Source organism: Oryctolagus cuniculus, chromosome 14, assembly GCF_051225735.1.
Source record: "Oryctolagus cuniculus isolate XC-2025 breed Fujian yellow rabbit chromosome 14, ASM5122573v1, whole genome shotgun sequence".
NCBI classification, from domain to species: domain Eukaryota; kingdom Metazoa; phylum Chordata; class Mammalia; order Lagomorpha; family Leporidae; genus Oryctolagus; species Oryctolagus cuniculus.
Window position 1 is genome coordinate 3,192,397 of NC_142880.1, and position 20,344 is coordinate 3,212,740.

Genomic DNA, 20,344 nt, shown 5'->3' on the forward strand with positions numbered 1-20,344 from the left:
TTGTCAAAGGATACATCATCATAAAGTTAAAATTGGCTACTGAATGATCCAAATTCCGATTCAAATTTCAGCCAAAGATTAAAAACATGAAACTTGAAAAAAAAAAAGTTTTGTGGAAGAAAAGCAACTCATTAAAAAAAAAAAAAAAAAAAACAAAGAACCTCACAAAAACAACACAACTTAGAAACGCAGCTTCAAAGAGCTGAAAAATTTCTGGGCTTAAATAAGCAACCAACTGGATACAATAAAATGTATTTTAAGAATTAAGAAAAAGGAGATGGTACAAAAAAGACAGCAGTTTTATTACAGAGGAAGCAGCAGAAAACAGGAGGTGTGCGGAAGATGACCGTGAGAGAGGAAGGTAAAATGCAGAATGAAATCCGCAATAATTTTACATTTTTAAAATCTGGCCTACTTACCAATTCCCATTGGGCTACTCAGAAACCAACAAGAAGTAACTCTGTAACATATTATACATAATGCTAGCACATTTCAGTTTTTCTTGTCTGGTACTCATAACAGCATTATTTTTCTTCACAAAATTTCTTTTTTTTTTTTTTTTTTTTTTTTGACAGGCAGAGTGGACAGTGAGAGAGAGAGAGACAGAGAGAAAGGTCTTCCTTTGCCGTTGGTTCACCCTCCAATGGCCGCCGTGGCTGGCCCTCTGCAGCCAGTGCACCGCGCTGATCCGAAGGCAGGAACCAGGAGCCAGGTGCTTCTCCTGGTCTCCCGTGGGGTGCAGGGCCCAAGCACCTGGGCCATCCTCCACTGCACTCCCGGGCCACAGCAGAGAGCTGGCCTGGAAGAGGGGCAACCGGGACAGAATCCGGCGCCCCGACCGGGACTAGAACCCGGTGTGCCGGCGCCGCTAGGCGGAGGATTAGCCTAGTGAGCCGCGGCGCCGGCCCCTTATTTCTATTATTAATAAAAATCTGCCTCTCAAGCAAATTTAATCAATCCCTCTGGAGAAGAAATTAAATTAAAAAAGAAGCTCAGACACTTATTTTTGTGTCTGCCATCGTCAGACTACTCAAATTCGATATCACAAATCAGAGTGAGGGGCCACTTGCCAGAGCAGCGTTTGCTGGCAGCCCAGTGACTTCACAACCGACACGGAAACAGGTAAGAATGTGTCCACGGGAAGTGGTTAGGCATGGTCGCAATCAGTCTACCTGAAGAATTCAAGAGGAAAACAAGCTGAGGGGTGGAGTTGACTGGTGCAGTTAAGACAAGCAAGCCGCACACATCAGAGCGCCAGGGTTCAAGTCCTGGCTCTGCACTCGACTCCAGCCCCACATCATGAGAGGCAGCACAGCCGGTGATGGCTCATTCCTGGGTTTCTGCCACCCGCGTGCAGATGTGGACAGAGTTCCCGGCTTCCGTGTGGCCCAGCTCCAGCTGCTAACCAGCAGGTGGGACGACTCTCAAGTATATAAAAATGAATATAAGCTGAACAGGAAAATGTTTACAACTGAAAGAAATCTGGGCCGGCGCCGCGGCTCACTAGGCTAATCCTCCGCCTAGCGGCGCCGGCACACCGGGTTCTAGTCCCGGTCAGGGTGCCGGATTCTGTCCCGGCTGCCCCTCTTCCAGGCCAGCTCTCTGCTGTGGCCCGGGAGTGCAGTGGAGGATGGCCCAAGTGCTTGGGCCCTGCACCCCATGGGAGACCAGGAGAAGCACCTGGCTCCTGGCTTCGGATCAGCGCGGGGTGCCGGCCGCGGCGGCCATTGGAGGGTGAACCAACAGCAAAGGAAGACCTTTCTCTCTCTCTCTCTCACTGTCCACTCTGCCTGTCAAAAAAAAAAAAAAAAAATCTGACAAAGCAGTATCCTGTTACGATAATTTGTATACTTTATACTAAGAATGCTGCACATGGAGTACTAGAACGAATACAGAAAATATTAATGTGGTGAAACTTTCCTTATTGGGACTTGTGGTTTTATATTACTGTATTTATCTTATCTCACAATGAAATGGTTCAACAGCACTACAGTACTATAAATTATATAAGCAATCAAACACCTAAAAATATTTTACCACTATCATTTAAGTATTTTTCAATTATCAGTGAAGTCTCTTATACTGATATTCTACTTGTCTTTTTAAATCATTCCCTGAAATCCTCTTACTTTCCACTAATCAACAGTCAATGCAGGAATCAATACTACAGTAAAAGCAGACAACCTGAAATTGCTTTACAAGGCCGAATCCTGAGGAAATAATGGGAACATCAGCCACAAATTTACTACTTCTGGGTCACTTACGGGACGTTACTAATTAACCATGAGGGTGTCATCTTTGGTAATAAGAAACCAGACCCATTTTCCCCCTAGACAGACCAAACTAAACTAATGAAAGTTGACAGTTCAATCTGCTAGACAGCTAAATTAGCCACGATCTGATTAGATAGAAATGTTAACAGGAACAAATTACCCTGACAAACTGCAAGTGCACAACCCAGAGGACAAACATGCAGGTGACAAAATCAGGAAGAGGATCCAGAGGGGAAGAAGAGTCACAGTGTGACTGCTGGTGTCACCACCCCCATCCAGGCAGATACTCCTGTCACTTTAGGGAGCGAGAGCTAGCATTAGGGTGTGGGGAGGCCACCAGTGCGGAAGTTCCGAAGGAGGACGGCTACTCTGAGCGGCAAGTCAGGGAGAACACAGGGCAGGGACACAGGTTCCACAGCTCCAGCTGCTCAGTGTGGCAGCCTTCGTGAGACGTGAGTATTACTCACACCGAACCAGAGGCATACGTATCTGTATAGATGGGTATTCATAAATCTAGGTCATCATATATAAAAAGAAATACAAAAGCCTACCGAAAAGCATGGTTCTTTAAAAATACGGTTTTTAAAAAATATTTGCTTATTAGAACAATAAAGAAGTTCCAAGAGTATATCAGGACATAAAAAGACAATGCATCCACTTTCGCTCCAACTACCCCACAGGTAGCCCAAAATCCTTTTGTAAAAATTCCAGAAATTTTATGTTAAAAATAGCGCTGTGGGCCAGCACTGTGGTACAGCGGGTAAAGCCGCCAGCTGCAGTGCCAACATCCCATATTGGCACAGGTTCGAGTCCCGGCTACTCCACTTAACATCCAGCTTTCTGCTATGGCCTGGGAAAGCAGTGGAGGATGGCCCAAGTCCTTGGGTCCCTGCACTCACAGGGGAGACTGGAAGAGGTTCCTGGCTTCGGATCAGCCCAGCTCAAGCCATTGTGGCCATCTGGGAAGTGAACCAGTGGATGGAAGATCGATCTCTCTCTCTCTCTCCCTCTCTCTCTCTTTCTCTGTAACTCTGCCTTTCAAATAAATAAATCTTAAAAAAAAAGCATTCTTTTTTAATCTGAATTTTCTGCAATTTCCTAAACATTTAACTCTGCCTATTCTTTAAAAAAAAAAAAAAATTACTCCTACATGGGGCCAGCATTGTGGCACAGTGGATTACGACACTGAGAAACCGTCATCCCAGCTGATTCCCAACTGCTCCACTTCCCGTCCGGCTCCCTCCTACCGTGCTGGGCAGTCCTTGGGCCCCTGCCACCCATCTTGCAGATGCAAACGGAGCTCCAGGCTCCTGGCTTCAACCTAGACCAGCCAGGGCCATTAAGGCCATTTGGGAAGTGAACCAGAGGATCGAAGTTCGTTCTCTTGAAATACATCTTTAAAAAAAAAAAAAAAAACTACTACAAATTGGACATTAAAATAAAAATCTTTGCTGGTCATGTCTATAATAAATATTCAAGGAAGAGCTTTTTTAAAAAAAGATTTGTTTATTTACTTGAAAGAGTTAGAGAGAAAAAATTTCCATCCACTTTTTTCACTTCCCAAATGTCCACAACAACCAGGCGAGGCCAGGCCAGAACCAGGAGCCGGGAGCTTATCTGGGTCTCCCAGTCCTCTACTGCTTTCCCAGTGCGACAGGAGGGAGCTGGATCAGAAGTGAAGCAGCCAGGACTCAAACAGGGCTCCCACAGAGGATGCCCATTGCAGGTCACATCTTTATCCTGCTACACCACAGCTCCGGCCCCAGGAAAAACATTTCTAACTGTATCTTTGATCTATCTGCACACACATAACACATATGTGTATAAATAACAAAGTTAATAAAAACATTAAAAGAGCAAAAACTAAAAAGTAAATCCAGTGAACCTCTCCATTGCCTTTATATCTTAAGAACCCACTCACATCTCGCTTAGTTTCTAGGAAACTCTCTAACCCACAGTGAAACAACCCAATTAGAATAAGAAAAATGATACCTAAACGAATGAGAAAATGCCTTTTGGGAAATTAAACTCTAAGCATCAAGGAAGCCAAGACTGACAGACACGAAATCCCATTTGAAAGGATCTTAGCATAAATGTCCACTGAGGAAATGCTTCCTCGGAATTCTGTCTTTCCATCCACTTAGGAAGCTGCCAGGAAGCCAGAACCCTAGGAATATTCCGAATCCCAGGAGAAGGAAGCGACGTGGCCCTCACCGCGGACTCAGCCCTGCAAGGAGAGTGGGCAGGGGGCACCGGGCTGCACTGCCTCTCCCAGCAGAGCAGCCCACAACCACCTTCCACCAAGTTCCACGGTTACAGCGTGCAGGGCCTCTCCACATTCAACAGTCACCCCAAGTCCAAATGGACAAGAGAACACCACTCTTTTCCGAGCAGCGGTTCTGAAAGGAGCTGAGGAAGCTGCCAACGATGCTGAGTTCTAACTGCAGTGGCAACGGTGAGCGATGCAGACAAGAGGACACACAAAGGCAGCCGAGGCCGAGCGCTCCAAGTGCCACCTCACCCCTCGTCATACGCTGCTGCCCACATCTGGTCTTCTCCCAGAGCCACCACCAGAAATCCCACCTGCTGACCATCACACGTCCGTTACCCTGACTGTCCAGTGAACCCCTGCGCTCCCTTCCTGATGTGACGAGCACCAACAGATGGATGCCAGGGCTGGTGGCTGTACCTCCTTCTGGCCTGAGTATCTGCAGCTACCACTGTACTAAATGCTCACCAAAAGCCAGGCGGTAACTCCTTACACTAACTGTGTTTAACTGAGTTAAATATTATGTAAGCTAATGAAATTCGAATGTAAACCACAGTGGTTATTTTAATGAAAACTAAGCACTTTGAATTGATTAAAAGGTGACTAAAAACTAAAACTCACAATTCAGTGAGGCATATATTGTGATACAGTATCATGTAAGATAATACCTTACAGTAGCAGAAAATTGCACAAGATTTTGCTAGTATCACACTCAGATTTCTTGGGGAGTACCAACGCTCAGCTATACTTAAAAGCTGCAGGTATCAGCACAGTTTATCTGAGATAATGTGGGATGCTAGACGGATCATACTCCAAGGCGTTATACCAAAAAACGTGAATAAGTTAAATTCTGCGGCATTGAACTTTAATCCAGATATATTTATTTAATTTTTATTTATTTATTTTCACTTTATTTAAAAGAGACTCAGACAGACCTTTTTTTTTTTTTTTGGACAGGCAGAGTGGACAGTGAGAGAGAGAGACAGAGAGAAAGGTCTTCCTTTGCCGTTGGTTCACCCTCCAATGGCTGCCACACTGCGGCCCGTGCATCACGCTGATCTGAAGGCAGGAGCCAGGAGCCAGGTACTTCTCCTGGTCTCCCATGGGGTGCAGGGCCCAAGTACTTGGGCCGTCCTCCACTGCACTCCCTGGCCACAGCAGAGAGCTGGCCTGGAAGAGGGGCAACCGGGACAGAATCCGGCGCCCCGACCAGGACTAGAACCCAGTGTGCCGGCGCCGCAGGTGGAGGATTAGCCTAGTGAGCCGCGGCGCCGGCCCAGACAGATCTTCTACACTCATTCCCCAACTGCCGTAACGGCCAGGGCTGAGATAGGTTGAAGGCAGGAGCCAGGAACTCCTTCAGGGAGTCCCACACGGCTGGCAGGGATCCAAGCACCTACACCATCACTTGTTGCCCGCCATTTTGCACGTTAGGAGGAAGCTGGACCAGAAGGGACGGAGCCAGGACTCAAACCAGGCACTCTGACATGGGTGGGATACAGGCTTCCCAAGCAGCAACTGAACTGCTGCACCAAACCCCCACACTTGACTGATACAATTTAAATTAAGAATTAGTTTTTAAATATTCCTCACAGTAATCGAATTTTTCGAATAACTGGTCAGCTACCGGTTTTGATTCCAACAGACAAGAAAGCTAGTGCTACACCAACTCCTGGCCTCCCTGTGTGTCCTGCTGACTCAGCACAACCTCCAGACTCATGGATCACGCTACTTTGTCAGATTCATGCTGGCTTCCTTTCCCTCCACACGAAGCCAAAAGTGCGGTCTGAGCTCAAGAGTCTAAGACTGGGGAAGTGGCTCAATGCACTCTAAACGCCAGGTCCGCTCGTCGCCAGCCTTTAGGGAGGTGGAGTGGTCTGTCCACGGCACAGCTTCTCCAAGTGTGGCCCCTGAAACAACAGCATCAGTGCCTCCTGGACAGGTGAGCCCCACCTCACACCCAGTACGGCACAAACTCGGGCTCGACTCAGAAATCTGTTCTTGACAAGTCTTCACAATTAAGGGATGTGGCATTTTCCAGTTAACCATCAGGCGCTGGGCCCCATGTTTAGGCTTTACATCCTCATCCTCGCCATCACAACCCAGAACAGGTGTCACCTTTACTGTACGCTAAGCAGTTCTCACCCTCGTTTAATTCTCACGACACCCCTAATGAGGACACACTGTTCTGATTCCCATTTCACGGACGAAGAACACTAATAAGACTTACAGCCGAGACCCAACTCCAGGTCCTGGAGCCCAGGACCTAAAGTCATTACTGTTCTTATTTATCTCAATAATCCTGAAAGTAATGGAATACGACACAGAGAAGCAACTCGGTTAACCAAGAGCCCAGAGCAACACAGAAAAAAGGGTTCATGTCTGTCTGATTCAAAACATCATACCCCTAGCCAGTCTGCTAATCCTCCTCAAATAAAAACAAAAGCTACAATCAAATGTTTATCAATTAAAGAAGGGGCCATCAAAGAAGGATGTACTTTTCTCTGAAAGGAGGAGAGAATGTCCACTTTGCATACGGCCCTGTCTAAAAACCAACGGAGTTTGTAGACTCAACAGGCTTCCATAGTCTTGGCAGCTCATGTCAGGAGCCTCAGGTGATCACTGACGTCATAACTAAGAGTGTCAGTTGCTAAATCAACAACAGGAGTCACTGTGCACTTACTCCCCATGTTGGACTTCTGACCTTAATGAGTTGTACTATGAGAATTAATGGTAAAACGAGTCTTCAAACAGTTCTTTTTACTTTGTGTGTCTGTGTGGGTGCAAATAGTTGAAATCTCTACTTAGAATTAAGTTGATCTTCTGATCTTAAGTCAATTAAAAATGAATCTTAATGGAAAATGGAAGGGGAGAGGGAGTGAGAGGTGGGAAGGGAGTGGGGCGGGAGGGCAGGAACGGGGGTAAGAAACACTATTATCTCTAAAAGCCGTACATATGAAAATTCATATTCATTAAATAAAAACCTTCAAAAAACGTTTATCAATTACCCCATTTAACCTCCCTTTTACTGAATTCCTAAGTAATACAAGGGTTCTTCAAAAAGGTCAAGGCAGATGCATATTATGAAAAGACTATGCATGCATTTCAAAACATTATTGCAGAGGGTTAAGCTTGTAATTATGAAGTAAATTGAAAGTATGTTATTGTAAAAATTAAAAAAAAAAATCAGAAGGGAAGGAGGAGGCAAGGAGGTTGGAGGAAGGATAGTATCACTATACTATAGAAACTATTTATACAAAATACATGAAATTTGTGCCCTATACATAAATTGAAAGTAAAAAAGCAAATTATTGCACCAAATTAATCTTTCAATTCCATTTTACATGGACTTTGTGCAGTACCTTCATAGTTTATTCTTCAGGTGAGTATTGCTTTAGCAAACTGAATTAAACCAGTCAGAGTCTAGCTCTGCCTTTTGTAGGTATGACAGTAGTCATCAACTCACACTAAAACAGAAATATTAGGGACTATTGCAAAAAAGGAGAAGGGGAAGAAACAGCAATGAAATATGATTTTATTATTCTCTGATTTCTGTACATTAACATTCAGACTTCAATTTTCTTTTGGGGGGTTATTTATTTGAAAAGGTTAGAGAGAGAGGGAGAGACAAAGAGAGCTATTCCATCTGCTGGTTCATTCCCCAGATGGCCACAGTGGCAGGGGCTGGGCCAGGTCAGAGCCAGGAGCCAGGAGCTTCATCCAGGTCTCCCACACTGGTGGCAGTGGCCCAAGCACTTGAGCCATCTTTCACGGCTTTCCCAGGTACATTAGCAGGGAGGTGGATTGTAAGTGGAGCAGTTCGGACTCAACTGGCACCAATATGGAATGTCAGCATTGTAGGTGATGGCTTAACACACTCTGCCACAGTGCCAGCCTATACCTCAAATGTTCTGACAACATAAATTCAGTACCATATATTCTGCCTCTCAAATGCTAAACTTAAGATATTTCTTTGGGGCCAGTGCGCTGGCATCCCATATGGGCGCCAGTTGTAGTCTCAGCTACTCCTCCTCCTATCCAGCTCTCTGTTATGGCCTGGGAAAGCAGCAGCAGATGGCCCAAGTCCTTGGGCCCCTCCACCCACTTGGGAGACCCGGAAGAAGCTCCTGGCTCCTGTCTTCAAATCGGCACAGCTCCGGACATTACGGCCAATTGGGGAGTGAACCATCAGATGGCAGACCTCTCTCTCTTTCTCTTTCTCCTCTCTCTGTGTAACTCTTTAAAGTAAAATAAATCTTTACAAAATTTTCTTCCATTTTTTATAATTCATAATGTTTTCCCAAATAAAATTATCTTTGGTATTTTTCAATAGAGATTCATTTTCTTCATTTTTTTTTAAAGATTTATTTTATTTATTTGAAAGACAGAGTTACAGAGAAAGGTAGAGACAGAGAGAGGCTTTCCATCCGCTGGTTCACTCCTCAGATGGCCACAACGGCTGGATCTGTGCCGATCCGAAGCCAGGAGCCAGGAGCTTCCTCTGGGTCTCCCATGCGGGTGCAGGGGCCCAAGGACTTGGGCCATCCTCCACTGCTTTCCCAGGCCATAGCAGAGAGCTGGATCGGAAGAGGAGCAGCCAGGACCAGAACTGGTGCCCATATGGGACGCCAGCACCTTAGGCCAGAGCTTTAACCCGCTGTGCCACAGCGCCAGCCCCAATTTTCTGCATTTGAAACACAGTGACAGAGACAGTGAACAAGAGATCTTCCATCGGCTGGTCCATTCCCCAAATGGTGGCAATGACCAGATCTGGGCCACGCCAAAGACAGGACTCCATCTGAATCTCCCACATGGCCTCACGTGCCTAAGCTCGTGGGCCGTCTTCCACTGCTTTCCCAGGCACATTAGCAGGGGGCTGGCTCAAAAGTGGAGCAGCTGCGACTTGAAACGGCACTCATAAGGGATGCCGGCATCAATGGTGGTGCCACAATGCCAGCCACTTTGGTGCATTTCTCTGATGGCAGTAAAGCCACAAAGACATCCCTTGTACCAAAGAGGAACAGGTTCCTTCGCAGCAAATTGTAATGTGGTTCATGACCATTCAACACCTAAGTGACAACTACAGAAACGAAGACTGAGTACACAGCACAGTGCAGTCATTAGGATTTTACTAAAACTCTGCATACTCTCTTACTGCAGTCTTCTAACATCAGAATCATCCACCTAACGAACAGGTGCTCCCAACACAGGCTGGAACTTAAGTTATAAAGGGGCTTCATGACGCTTGGAACTATCACGGTGCTACCACAGCACTTACAGAAGTCTAAATGAGCACGCAGGTTACGCCAGGTCACTGCAAACTCGGAGGTATGACGGGGCTCTGGCTCCAGCCCAGAGCACACCTGCCGTCTGCGGGGACATGTGTCCTTTCAGCACACAGACCTGGACTCTCCTTCCCTGTTAGAAAGAAAAACTAGCCCTTTAGTCCAGTGGGGTTTAACAGCCGTGCTGGGAGGAGAGGGAGATGAGCAGCAAATGGTTTTCCACAATGGGAGATAACGTTTGTTAGTCACTGAATTCACTTAACGCAAGTCCAACTAAGTATGCCACTGCTGTCATCATTCCAGAGAAATACTTGTTAATCTCCGATTGTTCGTGTTCATGGAAGCCGATGAGTACTTTCAGAAACAGTAACCACAGAGAACAGGCACGAAGCCCAACAGTGCTCACGTCTCGCGTAAAGATCCTGATGGACAGTCACAGGCCACTCGTGAAGTGACAAAGGAACTGTAACTTCTGTGTCTCAGTGAGAAGCATAAAGAAAGATGTTCCAGGGCCGGTTCTGGCGTAGCGGGCACAGCTGCTGCCAGCAGTGCCGACACCCCATGTGGGCTCTGGTCGAGTCCCGGCTGCTCCTCTTCCCATCCAGCTCCCTGCCGACGTGCCTGGGAGAGCAGCAGAAAATGGCCCAAGTGCTTCGGCCCCTATATCTAGTGGGAGACCTGGAAGAAGCTCCTGGTTCTGGATCTTTTGGGGAGTGAACCAGTGGATGGAAGACTCCTCCCTCCCTCCCTCCCTCCCCCTCTGCCTCTCTGTAACTCTGCCTTTCAAATAATAAATAAATTTTTTAAAAAAACAATAAAGATGTTCCAACCTTCAGATTTAAGCATACTTTAAAATCTGGCAGAACAAGCTTTAACTTTGTACTTTTTAAATCTTCTGTATATTATGATGTTTTCACATCTTAAACAAAATTCCAAAACCTTTTCTAACTGTAGGGGAGACTGCTTCCCCCGGCGAGGTGAGCCAGCTCTCAGGGACAGTGGGGGCCTATCAGGATCCTGGCTTTGGTGCAGCACCAGCCAGTCTGGAGGCACGCCCAGGGCCAGGGACCAGCCTACCCGGGACTCACCACCACAAAGGCGAGAGCCCACTGAGGCGACCCAAGCCTCCACCCCCGTTCTGTTTCCCTAGCCGCGCTGGCCTCTACTGAGCACCGCCGAACCTCGCCTTTCCCCCACTCTGCTTCCTGCCTGCTGACCACCCTGAGGCTTCTCGCCAGGCCTTCGTGGTGTGGAAACGCACGGATAATCAACTTCTACTTCCTGAGCCTTCCTTGGGACTCCTCTTGTGGCGAATCCATGTGACCACCACATGACAGAACACATCTACGATCGCTATGTACTTTTGTTCTTAAGTTGCACGCACATTCAATAATTGGAATTTTAATTACCAGACTGAATTTTAAAACACTCTGATACACACTGGCATACACAATGCAAAAAGAAACCTTTCTCCATAGGTACGGGTAACTAACGGGTGAAGGAGGCTCATCAACAAGAACAGATGGGAAACACCCACCTGCGAAGGTGTGCTGGTGAGTTCCATCTTCTCCTGGGACTTCTCCTTGGCCAGCCGAGCAGCTTCTTTAAATTCCTGGAACTTCTCTGCAAACTGAAGGGGTAAGGATGATATCCGTTAACCAGCCAAGAACAAGCCACAGCGCCCCTTTCACCTCGCTGCCGTTCGTCTCCTCAACAGCTGGCTCCTACACAAGCAGAAGGGCCCCCAGATCAGCTACCCCTCCCTACACAAAACTGATGGAAAAGAAACCTAACACCACGCATCTGCTGGTGCACTACTCAGACCCAGCAGGATCTAACTGAGTCAGGATTTAGTGCCAGCTACATACCTGTGTGCCTCCTTGATTGTCCAAAAAGTAATTCACCATGACTAAGATTTGGGGGAGGGGTGGAGCTAGGGACCATTAAGGATAGGCAATCTATGTTTTGTTTACTATTGTGAAAATTGGATTTTCTAAGTATCCACTTTTACTAAAATATGTAGTCTCATGTAAAGCATTTTATTTTCAACAATAAAAACAGTAAAATTTACTTAATCACTGACAACCAAAGATTCATTTCCAAAGATTTCTAACCAAAGAAACAGAAAGGAATACAATACTCTAAGGGGCCTTAAGAGACCTAACAACTCACTATCCATTTGAAGATGACCATAGGGAACTGTAAAACATAACCAGACCAGGAATAGCATCCTTGCATGTTTAACAAGACAGTTGAGCTATCACTATAATCAGTTAGGTCTACAAAACAACCATATTTTCTATGTACTTAAAACATTTGTTACAGTTGGAAATAAAAACATAAAAGCACAGTTCCCTTCTGAAACCCTAAGAGCAATTCAGATTCATTCCCATCTTTGGGAGGAACATTCTAGAAGGAAAAGTTCATGGTCCTCTGACCTGCCTCAGAGAGACGGGGCAGGATCACAGAGGAAAGCTGCCATCATCACAACTCTTCCTTCTTAACGAAGACCCTGTCCCCTTCCACCTGATCTGCCGATCAGGGAACTGAATGTGTGCCCCTACCCTACCTAAACAGAAAACCTCCTTACATTAAAAAAATCTGAATCTACAGGTCTCATTCACACTGGTCAAAATGAAAAAAAAAAGTATTTACCCTTTTTTTTTTTTTTTTTTTTTTTGACAGGCAGAGTGGACAGTGAGAGAGAGAGACAGAGAGAGAAAGGTCTTCCTTTGCCGTTGGTTCACCCTCCAATGGCCGCCGCTGCAGCCGGCGCACCGCGCTGATCCTGGCAGGAGCCAGGAGCCAGGTGCTTTTCCTGGTCTCCCATGGGGTGCAGGGCCCAAGCACCTGGGCCATCCTCCACTGCACTCCCTGGCCATAGCAGAGAGCTGGCCTGGAAGAGGGGCAACCGGGACAGAATCCGGCGCCCCAACCGGGACTAGAACCCGGTGTGCCGGCGCCGCAAGGTGGAGGATTAGCCTATTGAGCCACGGCGCCGGCTCAGTATTTACCCTTTATATAATGTGAAATAGCACACAAGCTAAGTCTTATAATAATTTAGCATTCCAAAATAATTGCTTAAAGCTTCCTCAATGTCATAAAATACCCACACTATGGCTAATATTTTATAACCTTAGGCTTCAAAAAAATGTGAAGCCTTAGGTTTCCATGACAAAATACATGTTGTAAGCACTCCAAGAATTCAAGTACAGTTGGAACTTTGCTCACACCAGTCAACCTCAGGAGACCATACACTGCTTCCAACGATGCTGCCTTCACTTATTTTGAGAGGTCCTTGTCTTCCACTGCCTCTACAACCTTCTCTCAACCCCACATTACGCTTTCACTCACTCCTGGTTTCAATGATTAAAAAGCCCAAATATGTACACACTGGCTTCACTTGTGGAAAAGATTATAAACTCCTGTGGGTGCCCTGCAGTCTGCAACGCTCCAATGTTACTCTTCGAGGTAGCTTTACAATAAATCCCGATTTTTGTCATCTTTGAATCAAAACATTCTCTAGAGACTGATCTTAGCCTCTTAGAGCCTGGTCCAGTGATTAAACAAACCGGATCTGGCTCCAGAAGCTTAAGGGTAGTTCCCTTACACCAATCCACACTAAGACACTAGCATTCTCACCAGAAATAGGCTAAAAGCGGCTGCTAACTTTAAAAAGAAAAAAAAAAGTCTTGAAAAACAAAGAGCCCATTTCCAGACTAAAGATGAAATACAAGACAGCTTGACTGACAGAATTTAATAACCGACCCCTTTAAGTGCATGAGCTAGCTGCTCATAACTTGAAAGACTTCAATGAAGAACATAATTTACAGCCAGAATTACAGACTCAAAAATCATTTCATGCAAGTTTGAGAAATTAATCCACAATTTAGTTCATGTGTTTTAAAGTCAAGAAATTCAGCAAGTAGAATATACTTAAGATTTTTAAATTTCTTTTTCCTATATATAGGCTTTTCATAGATAATTCCAAAAGCAAAGTTTCAAAAAAAACACGCTAGGTAATGGAAATATCGGAATAAACGGATCATTTCCCAAGGGGGTTGTGTATGGACGAGACTGGTACGTCTGTCTTTGTCATGTTGAAATACTTCCAAATACTTCCCACAGCTCAAGAAATGTATTTTGAGAATTTGATATGTGTAAGAGAAACCAAATTAGGTAAGAGCTGTTTGTTTGAATCATCCTCCACACAGTGATTTATAATCACACAAGGAAAAGGTAAAATTGTCTTAAATTTGAGCTCTAAATTATAATTGATATCCAAAAGGTAACAAAAATACTGAAGACAGCACTGTTAAGGGATGTTTAAATAAATCAGAAAAAAGGTAGATTATTTTAGCTACTGAACTATTTATACTTTCAAGGCAGTATACGCTCACAACAGGATAGCATTTCAAGAAGAACTTCTTTTCAGCAATCTGAACGGTTTCTGTAATTTCACGTAAATCTCAACAGTGTTTATCTGCTGGAGAAGATTCCCCAGCACTCAACAATCTCAACTCTGAAGACATCAGACCTCTGCGTGTACCAAACCACACGTAAACCGTTTCCTTTCAAGGGAGACCCTCAGACAGAGACTAAGCACAGACCTCAGTACCCGGGATGTGTGCTTTCCTTCCACTGTCTTTCCACATAACACACACAGAAAAAGTGACACTGGCAGGAACCATGCGTCGGTTTGCTTATAGGCAGAACACCTATGTCCAGCTGTCCGCCTGGTAAGCGCTGCGTTTTACAGGTTTTTCTCGTCACAACTGGGCAGTATGATCCATGAACTCCCACGCTGTCTCATGGATCTCTGCACTGCAGCAGCGGAGAGCTCAGAGCACCCTGCTTTCAGGTCAAACTCGGCTCTCCCTGCACACCGTGACTTCCGTGTGTCTGCTATTGTGTCAGAAAGCGGAGATCGGTGCACCATCGGCTTGAGCTCTCACAACTCAGAAGCCTCGGTGTGCGCCTGTCCCGCACGTCACCTGCAGTGGAGGGTGCTCGTCCCTGAGTACCTTCTGCGCGGACAGTCCCCGCCTCTGACGTCCCACCGGAACGGCAGTTGATGCAGACCTTTCTCGATCGGTGGGGACGGCTTTCAGTGGGCAAAGTACACAGCAGAATGCAACGCTCAAGTCACTACAGTGGTCTGAGCTGGCGTGCAAATGTGCCCTGTATCTTACACTTTTCTGCTGCTATTGTTTAAGACACAGGACTTGAAGAGTTTCACGGGGATCTTATGGTTCTACTTACCTTGGAAAGATGATGCTCTGAGGAGAATCCCAGTCCATAAACAGTGTTTGCCCGACTGTCGGCCCACTGGCCGAACTTCTGAGACGTTTTGGTGAATGTCATGTTTGGGGTGATGGTGCTGTTGATTATTGCCTGAAAAGCAGAGAGAGTCGAGGAGCTGAGGACAATTTCCACACAGGGCCTCTCGGGTAACGTGAAACATGACACGACGTTAAATGCGTAAAACAATCCCAGGAACAGTCGCTGCATTGTGATGGCGTAGAAACATGCCTGACTAATGGAACAATCAATATCATGACACTGTCCAGAATTTCAACCACTCACACCCAAGTCTGCCCATGATCAAAGAAGCTTCAGTTTTTACCAGAGTCCATTGCTTCCCTTTGAACATTCAGGATCAATACTGACTAATTTTGAATGAATCTACTAGAAGGCGGCTTTAACGGCTGCTGATCTCACAGCAGGGTCCTACCCTCTTAAAGCAGCTCTCAAAAATGAATCTATCAATACAGAAACTGATAATTGTCTACAATCCATACTCAAAAGTTTCCTTAAAGCTGACTTACCTGAAAAATGATACAGAGAAGATTTTCAATGACTCAGCACTTTTTCCTTCACTCAAAGAAGAATCAAACCCACAGACACATCACTTTCCTCACACAGCAGTATAGATTTGTGCTAAGGAGAACTGTTACCATTTCTATCCAACACAGTTTCTTAAGGAACTATGATTCGTAGCATCTTATTAAATGTATCAACTTTGGTGATCACCATAGTCAATTTCAACTATTGTAACATCAATTCATGCAACTGCTAGTGCGGAGAAAGTGCCAATGCCCTCTAAAATTAACCCTAAAGACTGATTTAATAGAAAGACAGCCCTCTAAAATTAACCCTAAAGACTGATTTAATAGAAAGACAAGTTAACAAATCCAAAAGCAGTCACTTGATGAACTAAATGTGTAATCAAAACCAAGCATTACCAGAACAAAGCCAAATGTATTTAATGTGTGAAAAACAGTATAAATAAAAATACTGATGAGCTATACAATTATTGATAAAACTATACCAAGGAATACATGACACTTCTGTTAAAAAAAGCGAAATAGAGAAGTCCTTTCCTTCCACAGACAGTACACGCATCATCTACTAGTCTATGAGAGTCCTTACCCTCAATTAAGCATTTTTAATTTACATATTCATATACAAGTGCAGATACTCACTTATACATTCACATATAAGTTTATATATTCATATTTATGTAGTTTCTGTACCCTTCAGTTCAAAAACTGCTTTTCTGCACGTCATTTCAGATCTGCTGTAACTCAGGGGTGGGAGCTGTCACCAAATTAGAGACTAATGGAATTAAAAACGTTAAAGAACCACAAATGTATTCAACACGTTTGAGTGTCAGGCACAATTCTAGAAATCTGAGACGCAGCAAGAGAGGTAACGCCACCGTGAGCTGCGTTCTGCAGGCAGAGCAGTCAGTCAGAGCACAGCACGGCCGAGCGGGGTGGCAGAGCCGCAGGAGCAGGGAGGACCGGGCGCCAGGACGGGGAGCAGGCAGGCGGCAGAGGCTGGCAAGCTCGGGCTTAGGCCGTGTGTCCCTGCGAGGGCACCAGTGAGAGCTGGGTTCCAAGAGCACAGGCACTTCATGTGGGCCCCAGTGACTCTCAAGAAGTGGGTAAGCAACAGCTTTTATGGGCATCTGAGAAAACTGGTCAATCTGCTATTGGTGACTTCCACGTTTTAACTATTACAAAATAACTTCTTTCTTTTTCTAAGTTAAAGAGTTCTATGTTTAATATGTATTCTGAACTTTCCCATACCCCTGTATTACTTTTTTAATCCTTGAAGAACGTTAAAATGATAAATGACCACATATTTAAAAAGTGAATTTCTTAGGTAGGTCCTCTGAATAGATGCTACTATGAATCCGCTTAAAGAAAAATTCAGGGGCCCACATTCCACATGGGTGCTGGTTCAAGCCCTGGCTGCTCCACTTCCAAACCATCTCCCTGCTAAGCTGCCTGGGAAAACAGTGGAAGGTAGCCCAGTTACCTGGATCCCTGCCACCACATAGAAAACCCGGAAGCAGCTCCTGGCTCCTGGCTGTGGCCTGGCCCAGCCCTGGTCATTGCTGCCATTTGGGGAGCAGCCAGCAGATCTCGTTCTCTGTCATTGTCTCTCTCTAACTCGGCCTTTCAAACAGGTAAATAAGTACTTTAAAAAAATTTTTTTTAGTCCTTTAATTTACTTAATCAAAATAAATATCTCCCAGCCCCAGAATCCTTGTGCTTTTAAGGAAGGGAGGTACAAATGCTGTGTCATTATGATCATGTGGCGCCCTGATGTGGCCCGCGGCCATGCTGACGTGCCTGAGGCATGATCAGAACACAATCAAACTTCACAGGCACCGCACAGGCACCGAGTGAGAACAGCCGGGCACTGTCCAGTGGGGCACCCGCTGAGAGCAGCAGTGGAGGCGGCGGCAGGAAGGAGAAAAACACTCACGCGACCCAGTCAACGACACCACGACTGCCCACCAGAAACACCACCGCCGTAAGGACTGCAGTCGGTTACGTCGGTTTAGAAAAGCAGCCGACGGAAAACGTGAAACACAGAAATGTGGTAGAAAAGCCCGCTACAGAACCCAGCGCGTGTTAAGAGACGACACGGGAACCTCTCGCAGGAGTTAAGCAGTTAGGTCCACTTGGGAGTGGAAATGCCAGAATCCACAGTTCTTTTTGCTTCAGAAGAACACACGAGGATCCTTCAGTCACCAAAATGCTTCCCTTGAAAATAACTCAGAGCATTCTATCTGGTAAAGCTTGAGCTAGCAACAGCCATCTAGTTACTTTTTTACATATAGTTCTTATTCTTTGGCATGAACTATTTCAACATACTTTTATTTTTACATACCATTTTTTTTTAATTTTTTGACAGGCAGAGTTAGACAGTGAGAGAGAGAGAGAGAGAGAGAGAGAGAGAGAGAAAGAGAGTTATAGACAGTGAGAGAGAGACAGAAAGGTCTTCCTTCCGTTGGTTCACTCCCTTAATGGCTGCTACGGCCAGAGCTACACCAATCTGAAGCCAGGAGCCAGGTGCTTCTCCTGGTCTCCCATGGGGTGCAGGGCCCAAGCACTTGGGCCATCCTCCACTGCCTTCCTGGGCCACAGCAGAGAGCTGGCCTGGAAGAGGGGCAACCAGGACAGAATCCGGCGCCCCGACCGGGACTTAGAACCCGGTGTGCCGGCGCCGCAGGCGGAGGATTAGCCTAGTGAGCCACAGCGCCGGCCTTCATATACCATTTAATCCTATCTAATAAAACTGCATTTTATCTATGGTTTCAGCCAAGAGATGAACAGATTACATAGAGCTGAAGGTTCAAGTCAGGGAAAAGAAATAAATCCACAGTCTAGAATGTGAGATTATCATACTTACTACTTGTCAAATTTCCCTAAACCCAAGAACTACAAAATACGACAAAATTACTATTCACCAGGCAGCAAAGTGTCTAGCCTATCAGCTACGACATCACATCCCACCTCGCACGCCCGGTTTCATTCCCCGCACTGGCCCTGGACTGCAGCCCCCTGCAGATGCGGACCTGGGAGGCAGCGGTGATGGCTCAGCCCCGTGGATGATCTGGACTGTGCTCCTGTCCCAGCCCCAGCCCCAGCCCCAGCCGGCATTTAAGGGGTGAAATAGCATTTGGGAGCCTTTTCTAATAATTTTTTAAACTTACTCTTCATTAAACAGAGTTCACAGAAATCAACTAGTTCTCAACTCCTTTAAGTCCTTCAACTAGAACTACTGAAAACATTGTCAACTGCTCAAGCTGAAGCATGCTAGTCCCTTCTGTATTGGACAGAAAGCGCACGCAGCCCCAGGGGTCCTGTAACTCGCTAGGGAGATAAGGTGCAGCAAATAGACTGCCTCTGCCATTCAATTAAATCATCTTCTATTTCCTTAAAGCCCATCAAGCAGTACACACTTAATTGCCCAATAACATTAACAATACGAATTACTGCACATACTCAACACTTTTGCCTAAATTTATTTACTCTTCACAAAAATCTTTTGTTTTAATGAAGTCTTTGGTTTTTAATTTTCAAAAATATTTATTTACTATTTGAAAGGCAGAGTGAAAGCAAGACACACACACACACACACACCTCCTTCTTACAGACGAAGAAACAGGCACACGCAGTAACAACGCTCACTCACTGTCCCAGGGCCAGCAAGCACTGGTCAACACTCAAACCAGACGATCTGCTCCAGAGTGAGCTCTTGGCTCCCACACTCAGCTGCTAAAATTTGCAAGGATGTACAGGCCCATGGCCTAAGAAGGCTGGAAGAAGACGGGAAGCCTTGTTTTTCTGAGTTCATATCCAGAACCTGATGTCTGGAATTTGCCTAAGTGAGTTATACAAAATCCCCTGATGACAGCATGGACTTCCCCCCTTTCCAAAAGGTTCAATATCCACCCAAGATTGATCTAAGTGCTTTGCAGATTTTTTATTAATTTTTAAAAGATTTATTTATTTATTTGAAAGAGTTACAAACAGAGAGGAATCTTCCATCTGCTGGTTCACTCCCCAGATGGTTGCAAGCAGGACTGGATCTGGCTGCAGCCAAGAGCCAGGACCTTCATCCAAGCCTCCCACGTGGGTGGCAGGCGCCCCACTACTTGGGCCATCTTCCGCTTTCCCAGGCATGTCGAGACTGGAACCTGGTGCTCATACAGGATGCCAGCAGTGCAGGCAGCAGCTTAACCTGTGGTGCCACAGAACCGACCTCACTGTGTAGATGTCATCTCATCTTCACAACTATCCGCAGTGGGGTGAGAGGAGGAAGCTCAGAGAAGGAACTCACCCAGTGTCAACACAGCAGGTGGAGGAGCTGAGACGTGAACCTCGGCAGTGCTTGCCCTGGGTTTAGACCACCCGCGCCTCCCAAAGATACCAACACGGCTGCGCCCCTCCGCTTCCCTTCTCTGAGCTGCAGTGTTGACACGGATGCACTTCACGTGATCTGGACATTCTGAACTGCTTACGCGTCCACAGAAGTGACTTGGAAAGAATTCTCACTCCTAGAATTCCAGACCACACCCATTCTGTTCCATACATTCTAGCACCAAACACAGTATCTGACACATCACAGACACGCAACGACTGCTAAACTGAACGACTGCTCTCCCTGCCCCTGATCTCACTGTCTCTTGATCTCTCTCTTACGCTCTCCTTCTC

The 20,344-nt window shown here is 45.8% G+C and overlaps 1 protein-coding gene across 8 annotated transcripts in view; it reads right to left on the reverse strand.

Moving 5' to 3' along the window:
• The window catches only part of HOMER1 (homer scaffold protein 1), a 153,049-nt gene that overhangs the window by 56,722 nt on the left and 75,983 nt on the right, over nt 1–20,344 (reverse strand). For all 8 annotated transcript variants that reach the window (XR_016220337.1, XR_016220339.1, XR_016220338.1 and 5 more), the window contains exons 3-4: nt 15,090–15,221; nt 11,365–11,457 (exon numbers count right to left, since the gene is read on the reverse strand). Coding sequence is in view for 5 of the 8 variants with exons in the window: in XM_089312912.1 (XP_089169038.1) it covers nt 11,365–11,457; nt 15,090–15,221 (225 nt within the window). In the remaining 3 variants the exon portion in view is untranslated. The remainder of the gene's footprint in view (nt 1–11,364; nt 11,458–15,089; nt 15,222–20,344) is intronic.